The sequence below is a fragment of the Elaeis guineensis genome, chromosome 7, assembly GCF_000442705.2.
Source record: "Elaeis guineensis isolate ETL-2024a chromosome 7, EG11, whole genome shotgun sequence".
Taxonomy (NCBI): Eukaryota; Viridiplantae; Streptophyta; class Magnoliopsida; order Arecales; family Arecaceae; genus Elaeis; species Elaeis guineensis.
The window spans coordinates 103,544,987-103,553,780 of NC_025999.2; the positions used below are offsets into that span (position 1 = coordinate 103,544,987).

At 34.5% G+C, this 8,794-nt stretch overlaps 1 protein-coding gene across 12 annotated transcripts in view; it reads right to left on the reverse strand.

Moving 5' to 3' along the window:
• Positions 1-6,058, reverse strand: part of LOC105047886 (uncharacterized) — a 38,610-nt gene extending 32,552 nt beyond the window's left edge. For 4 of the 12 annotated variants that reach the window (XR_003801261.2, XR_012142577.1, XM_073260597.1 and 1 more), the window contains exons 1-6: positions 5,786-6,055; positions 5,606-5,683; positions 3,326-3,375; positions 3,144-3,197; positions 1,987-2,039; positions 1,451-1,523 (exon numbers count right to left, since the gene is read on the reverse strand). Coding sequence is in view for 9 of the 12 variants with exons in the window: in XM_073260597.1 (XP_073116698.1) it covers positions 1,451-1,523; positions 1,987-2,039; positions 3,144-3,197; positions 3,326-3,375; positions 5,606-5,683; positions 5,786-5,854 (377 nt within the window). In the remaining 3 variants the exon portion in view is untranslated. Of the gene's footprint in view, positions 1-1,450; positions 1,524-1,986; positions 2,040-3,143; positions 3,198-3,325; positions 3,376-5,605; positions 5,684-5,785 lie in introns of all 12 variants that reach the window. The other 8 variants (XR_002165007.3, XM_073260598.1, XM_073260599.1 and 5 more) reach the window with 6 other exon arrangements.
• Between the last annotated feature and the right edge of the window lie 2,736 nt (positions 6,059-8,794).

The window sequence follows — 8,794 nt, forward strand, 5'->3', positions numbered from 1 at the left end:
AGAACCACATAAATATAGGAATTATTAATTAGCAACAACTCATGACATGACAATGTAAAATATCATTAACATTATTTGGGAGAACATATTAACCATACATGACAATTACAAAAAACAATAAGTTTATCTTGGCCACTTATTCAAGGTGTTTGATTCATTTGAAAGTTGTGATGTATGCTATGTTCTCAAGTTCCTTCTTTTCTATCTCTTTGCAGATTCAGGCTTTAAAAGTAAGACCATAAACTAACAAGTGGAGTTACTGTTGTCAGAAAGTAAATTATCATCAACATGATAATCACTTCTTGTTTTGTGAAGCATGACTTGATGAATCACGTGTCATTCCATGGTCTATGGCAGTGTGTAAGTTCTGTTAGCAGTGACAGAATTTTGGCTTTTAGCTTTGATGGTTGATGCCATTGCTGAATAATGATTTTGAGGGAAATTTACCCCAGGCCCAGGTTATATTTGCTAAATCATATATATAGAAGCCATTGATATTTTGTCATGTTATTAGCTTATTTTATTTTCCTTAATATTTGTCATGTGGTGGGAGTTAGTTTTACATGTAGGGGAACATATGTCATTTTTGTGGCTTGCATATACGTGAGTCATGCATGTTTACTTCAAGCCACTTTCCTCCATTCTCCACAATATGTCCAAATTTGGATTTTGAATTACTCAACGAGTACCACTCCAACCAAATATCTCATTCCTAGATCACTATTACCCACCACCGACCTACCTCATCAATGACACCACTTCATGAAGCTTCCACCATTATCCATGACAAGGCATCATCTTCTACCTTATTCCAGACTCTTCATAACGCCACAATGAATCACAATTCAAGACCAATGCGTGCAAGTTTCTACTGGTAGAAGAAGCCCCTTGTCATCATGTTTTTGAAAATCATAGCATCAAGCTTGTTTTTGAAACTTGTACACTGGTGAATTATTTAATGAAATATCAAAGATTTCCTCTTTGTTCCCACATTTGACTGTCCTTCTTCTACATTTAATAGGAGATCTATAGCAGATTCTTGGGCTTCTTCAACATTTAATAGGAGATATAAGTCAGATTCTTGGGCTTGTGGATTCCATCCTTCACAGCGAAATGAGTCTTTTCACTCTTTTGAAGCAAAACCTAGGAACTCAGCATTGACAGAAGGTTGAGCACCTGCTTCTCTCTCTCATCTATCTAATCATCTTCTCAAAGTTTCTGAGAAAAATTCACTGGTATCTTCACTTTTAAGCAACTTTTGAGCTTTCATTCATTATAACATCTTCAGCAGAATAACTAGTTTTCCATCACCCATATGTTAAGAGAGAATTCAGAGCTAAGAGATCCATGGGAGTCCAAAACCTACTATATTGTATGAGGATACAATAAGTTTGTGTGAAGGAACCACAGGCAATGGACTAAGCTGAAGATCCATTTAATAACATGATACCTTTTCAAGAGTGAAGAATCAGTTGTAGGTATGTCCACAACAGGATTAGCATAGAAAGAGCATTTGAAGGTATCTGCATAAAAAAATCAAAAACAGATTGGACATGGCCAGCTTAAGATCTGCTTGACTTCATAAAAATAAGAACTGGTCTGTATTTGTCGACATGATTATGCCACAATGCACTATTTACAATGAAGAGTGATATATAAGACCTCCAACATGTCCATCACCATTTTCAGGATACAGTATCATGTCAACTTCTACCTCATATAGATGCATGTTTTATCTGGAACAGAAAATTAACAACGTACGTGTTTCATGTGCTTGCATAAATTATAAATATATGTGGATGCATTTTCTCATATTATAGGCAAGAAGATTATGCTGCATAACATTGATGCTGTGAAGGTATAAATAATGCAGAAATCTTCAGTTCCAACAAGTCATGAGGCAGTCTCAAATCATGCATACTCCTTGACAAATGTAATTAGAGAAGCCTACTGATCTAAGAGGACTTGAAGATTGATAGGGCTTACCATACTTGCCTGTTTTCAGCTTCTCTTTTCCAAAACTCCATCCTAGATTGTATCTAAAGAATCACAAACAGAATATCATTAGAAATGACTAAACAACCGGTACCATGGCATCAATAACAGAAGCCAAGTCATCATGCATTGCACAAACATTAAAAGTTTTGGTAGAAATAAAAGAGGCATGCAAGTAATGCACCTTGACATGATGGCAAAGCTTTGTGAGTACATACACATCGACATATCTATATAGATACGTATAACTAGTAAAACAGATTGGGCACTAGGCAGAACAAAAGAAGGATAAGTATGAAAACACCAAAAAACAAGGGAATTTTTTATGCATGGGGAATCATGGATTAAAGTAACTTCATTGTTATTAAATTTCCCTTTTTGGTACTTGAAAGAGGACATATTAAATTGTTAAAAATAAACTACTGCTGGTAGTAAGCTGGAACCAAAACCATCTTTTTGGTTCACAGCTTCCTCAAGGAAGGTAAATTCTGTAACTTGACATGATCGCAGCTTGTTGCAGAGCCCAATAACCATCTGATATAAGCAAAGTTGTGAAATATCATCATTCATTGTGTCTTCTTAGTGTCAGTGTCATCCAAGATGATAGGTTAGAAAACATCTAATAAGGTAGAGGCTAGGATCGTGAGGACCAATGATGGATTTTGAAACGTACAAATGCATTGGTGGATTCAAGAAATGTTATATCATAGTTCTCTAGAGGAAGATTACTTTGTAAATTATCATTCAACAACAGTAATGATAAATACATTGCTAAAAAGACTTGCCATTTTAATAGGAATTATAACTCTAGAATATCAGAATCTCATCAAAGTTCATACATTCCATCTGTGTGGGAATAATACTTATACACAAGTTTTAAGGGACATAGATACACACCTTATGACATTCAATATTAAAAATGCATATCAATTTTTTGTTCATATCTTTTCTTGACAATCTTCAGCAGGAGCATAATTAAGAATTCATATTAAGAGACTGACATTTCTAACAAACATTTTTCAAGGAAGCCAGATTGTTCAGTCCGGACACACTACAGTTCCAACTTCCAAGGTAATCCTCTTATGATTTGACATTCATTTCATCTTATAATTCCATTTAAGTCAAATGACAGCACATTAATCAAATACCTGCTATCTGGGTCTTCAAGACCTTTCTTTGCATCTTCAGGTAGGCTTGCTAATCTGGTATTAGAGAATATCTTGTCAGTAACATCAGCAGCTTAGACCTCTACTTTCTAGCGTCCAATATATAAACCACCCAAATGAAAGAAACCAAGGAGAATTTAGTAAAACATTTTAAATATCCCTACCTGCCTGAAAGACATAGAAGATTTTGACGTAACAGAGCATACCCGGGAACCTGTAACACACGAAAGGAGATAGAAATTATAGAATAGCCTGACATCCCAATGAGATGGAAAAACAAGATGCAAGGAGTACAGGAAGTAGTCCAATTCTTGAACGAGTTTTCTTGTGATACTAAGCAAAATCTAAAATATAACAACATATATTTGAAAGAACAATTTATTCTGTCCTTATATGACTGAAGTTGAAGTAGAATCTTTAACTGTATAATAATGACTAAGCTTTAACTTGCTAACTTTTGGGAGATTGGAAAAGAACATCAAAGGAGGTCTGAAATGATGATGATAAAGAGGAGAATTGACGTAATGGAAAGGATTATGTTGTCAGAGTATCAATTCACAATAAAGAATTAGGTTTGAAGCAAATTTATCAAAAATTGCTGGAATTGTCTTTAATTTGCAATACTAATACTGAAAAGTTATCAAATCTTAGGTTCTTTTTAGCACAATAGAGTCTTCCAATGCCAACAACTCACAAAGCCAACATCATAATTCTGGCTTGGCCCTCTAATCTATAATAATACATATCAAAATGACAGTTTCCAACTCAAGGAATGTTCCTCTCTGATTCTGTCTGTCATTCTTCTGCCAAGAATGCCCTCTCATATTAAAAAATACATTAATTAATCTCCCTCATGTTTAGCACATGTACAGCTTTAGCTCTTTCCCTTTTCAAATCTAATTTAATTTTTTGAAAAGATTTTTCTAAACATATAGTACTCTCTCATGAATTCTACCTAGATATTTTTATTAATAAAAAATAATTTAAAAAGATCGGAGTCTATCTTATCCTCCTAACAAAAATATCCCAATTTTCCAAACGTTCACATCTTGCTCTCTCTTGCCCGTCCTATCCAGTCTTGCTATCTCTCCCCACCCCCTCCCCCTCATGTCCTCTCTCTCTCTCTCCCCCCCCTCCTCCTTTTTAATGTCTCCCTTCCTCTCATCCCTCCCCCCCACCCCCTCTTCTCACCCTCCCACTCCCTCATGTTTTCACTCACCTCACCCCCCCTGTCTCTCTCCTAGCCCGATACCCAACTTGCTTACCTCCCCTCTCAAGTGCTACACCATCAACCTCTGACTATTTAAATATATATTTTATATTTAATTACATAAATTATTTTATAATCATATTTATTATTTTTGTTTTCTCTTATTTGTACTTCATTGTTGTAATTAATTTATATTTTTTATATTTGTAATAATTTTTCATGTTTTAGTTTTGTTAATCATGTTTGTACTTTTATGATTACTTTTGTAATTTTATATTTAACTGTATCTTTTATATTATTTTTTATTTTTTACTATATCATATCTACTTTGGTATATTATTTGCTAATTGATCTAGTTTTATTGTTATGCTTGGATATAATTTTGTAACTATTTTGATTCTCATATCAATTAATTAATATCACTAATTTATTTTATTCTGTTATATTTAGCTTATTTTCTAATTTTGATTATCCAGGTTGTTTCACAATTGTTGTTAAATCTTTGGTTTCGATATATTTGTACTTATTATCTAATTTTTATTTGGGTGTTTACTTTTTATTTTGCATAGTTTCACTAGATTTATATATGATTTTATTATGTTTAGTTTTTTCACTTCTATTATTATTTATTTTAAAGTGATCCATATGTTATAATTTTTTAGTTTTATTTTAATTAATTTATTAAATCAAGTTATGTTTTTTATATTAATTTTTATTTTTTTGTTTGTATGTTTGTTGTTTGCGCATTTAAGTCAATGAAGAATAAACTTTAGAATATAAAATATAAAACCTAATTTAATCGAATAGTACCTTCCTTTGATTAACATTGTTTTTGCTCAACGTGCCAGATCGCTAATAAAATGAAATTTATCAGTAAATTGAAGAAACGTAATTTAGAACCCTAAATCTAAAGAAGCAAAGAGGAGGTGTTATCATTTCTTCTCAATAACAAGCATATATCCCTTAAACGAACAGATTCTTTCAAGAAACCAAGGTACTGAACCCATCAAAATTTAGATGGAATAGTGATCAGACAGATAATCCTTTAATTGATGGGTTGGCGTTCAAAAGCAAAAAATAGAGAGGGAAGAAAGAAAAGAATAGAAGAAAAAACCCACATGCATCCAATCACCAAAAAAAAAAAGGAGAAACTAAGAATCGTTAAATATCCCGCATTAACCACGGAAACTGGATCTTTTTCAAGGAATTTGCTTTAAGGAAGCGCAAACCATACATCAGAGATTGCGATGATGGCAAGCCCACTCGGGCCGAATCCTTCTTCGATCTTGGCAGACAAATCCTGCTCCTTATCCTGATTCCATCGAAACCCATCATGGAACGAACACCAAAGGCATCATAACGAGAGATAGAGAGAAACTCATCAAGGTTATCTTCTTGACCGAACGTTGACTACCTTGAGCTCCGAATACGATATTTTGATCGCTCGAACCATTGGGAAGGAGGTTGGCAAATCGTTAGACATCTCTCCGGCTCCGCGAACAACGCCGCTCCGACGAGAACGGCCTCACCTCGCAACGTCGTCGGCAGGCGAGGAGACGCTATCTCCAGTGGTCTTGCACCCCTTCAAGCGCCACGGAAACGGGCAAGTTGACGTGGTCGCTTACAAAAATGCACCCGTATGTTTCAATAATCTATATCTAAATCGAAGTTTTTCCGTGACGCACTTCAGGTGGAGCCGGCAAATTGCTGTCGACTCTGTATAAAAGTATAGCGTAGCATGTATATACATACAACTCAATGACAAAGATAGTTTTATCTTTTTTTAGAAAAAATTATAGCAGGAGGAAGGACCTTGGTACAAATGTTAAAACAGAGGTGATTCTCTAGATATTATACTAGTAGTAGTCATGATGAGAAAGTGGAATAATATCTTTTTATTTGGTAAACATTTATATTAATTGGAAAAAAAATATGTTTATGAGAATCAGAAATTAAAATTTTAATCAACTGAAAAAGAAGAGCAGCCGAAGTTGTCCAAAGAGAAGATTTTAATTATAATAGTAAAGGTTTCTAATTTGTGAGTTTGAACAATCAAAGGTCCGATAAAGAATTTATAGCAGCCGTTAAAATGGTGGCAGAGAACCTTTGGAGCATTGTGAGGAGGGAGAAATACAGTTTCTATGAAAGTTGGAGCAGCTATACCCTTCTACGACGGTGTTCACCAACTTGACGAGCCATAATTCATTGTAATGGTGCTGTAGAGGATCAATTTGGATGAGTGGTTAGCTCCGGACAATATCACATGACACATGGTTTGGTGGTACGCTATTATCAACAGGTATTAGTTTATTGGACATGGATGGAGTGAGGGATAAGCTGAAAGTGATTTATTTAATTGCTGGTTCAGGTGACTGGGATGTGACATCAGCTTTTCGCACCGTGGGAGGCTAGCAAGATTTTGCCATTCAAAGGGTCGCCCAAGTTAAAGGGCCATGCATTATTGGGGTACTGGCGTTTCTCTTAAAACCAATTGTCCATAAATCACTTCTTATAGAGAAGGTTAATATTGAAAATGATTACAGCTGCGTCTGGCATCTGGATGCTCATCCACGCATTTTGTTGTTTATATGGAGATGGAATCGAGGGAAGTTATCACGTAATGCTATGCTGAGTGGGAGGGGTTTGCCCAACCTCATCGTTGCCGACGTACAGGTGCTTAATTTCGAGGATTTGCAGTTTAAGAAAGAAGTGGTTTCGTTGGGCCTACACTATATTTGTTTTTAGCGGGATGTCAGGCCGGGTCTATTTAAAATTTGATATTTTTTATTATCCAAGTCCAATCAATGATCAGCGCCAAGTTAAAGTACTGCGTGGAGGCAACGGTGCGACTACCGGTGTATAGTGTGTGCGGGGGGTGGGGGTGGGGGTGGGGCGGGGGTAAGAATTTTGGGTACGTTGGACTCAACCTTTTGCCCAATCAAGCTTGGCTGGGTCGGGTTTAGACTTCAGGTCAAGCATACCTTTGAAATTGGACAGGGTCCATGCCCAAGCCTGGGAAAAATTTTCAATCCTAACCCGGCTGGAAACCTGAAAAATTCTTTGGAGATGGGATAAGACTATAGGAAAGCTAGACCCAACATTATCCTAAAATGAGCCGGACCAAAGCGCGACTTTGACTAATTAGCAGGTGGAGGATGTTGGAACTACATCAAGATCAGTCTGGTTGATTCAACCGTTGAATATTTAAGGCCTGGGCTCATTTATTTTTGAACTTTTTGTTCTCCAGGCACGATTAGCTCGCAAAATTGGGCTAGTGGCGCAACTTGGGTTGGGCTGAATTTATCTGAAACTTTGGGAGATAGATCGTTAATTCATTGAAGCTAAGATTGGGCCTTTCCAGTTTGCACCTAAGGCTTTGTTTTCTCGAGAAACTATATATTAAAACGGGGTAACAAAAAAAAGGAAGGGAGTATATAAAAGAAAAATTATATATTTTTGTTAAAACTAAATAGAATAATAATTATAATTAATTAATTGATCTAATATTAAAAATAATTAATAAATAATTTTTTTAATAATTAATATAAATTTTTTATTAAATTGTAATAAATAATGTTAAGCATTCAGAATGTTACTTGTCCAATACTCAGAATGTCATTTATCAAAAGACCACCAATCTGATCCTTCTTATTACATCATAATAAATCATGTTAAACACTTAAAATGCCACTTGTCAAATACTCAGAATGCCACTTGTCAAAATGTCATCAACCTTATCATTCCTTTTGTATATTATATTAGATTCTTTGTGCACCGCGGGCGGTGTAAAAAATCCGATGTGGAGCAAATTGCTTTACATGATTGGTCCATGTAGTCATCACTTTCCAATGCACATATAATGTCTACAGTTCCATTTTTTCATTTAAAAATTTTATATGACGAAAATATCTTTATCTTTTGGAAAAAATTATGACATCCTGTGATATATTATGACTTTTTATATGCATAATGTCATAATATGGTCCAGAGAATTATGACATCCTGTATATATTATGACATACTGCATCAAATTATGATTTTTTGTATCCAGAATGTCATAATATGGCTTAGGATATCATAATATAAAAGTGGTATTTTTGTCCAACTACTTTACAATGCTTATTTAATGACTTCAGCTTTACTTTTTCATTTGAAAATTTTGAATGAAGAAAATACTTCTATTCTTTAGAAAAAATTATAATAGCCTATGTTATATTATGATATCTTGTAGATAAAAATTATGACTTTCTAGACATAGAATATAATAATATGAACACAGGATGTCATAATTTTTTCAAAGAATAGGAGATTTTTGCCGTTCAAAATTTTAAATGAAAAAGTAAAGCTATAGGTATTAAATATGCATTGGAAAGTGGTGACTATATTGATCAATCAGATAAAATAGTGCACTTCATATCGGATT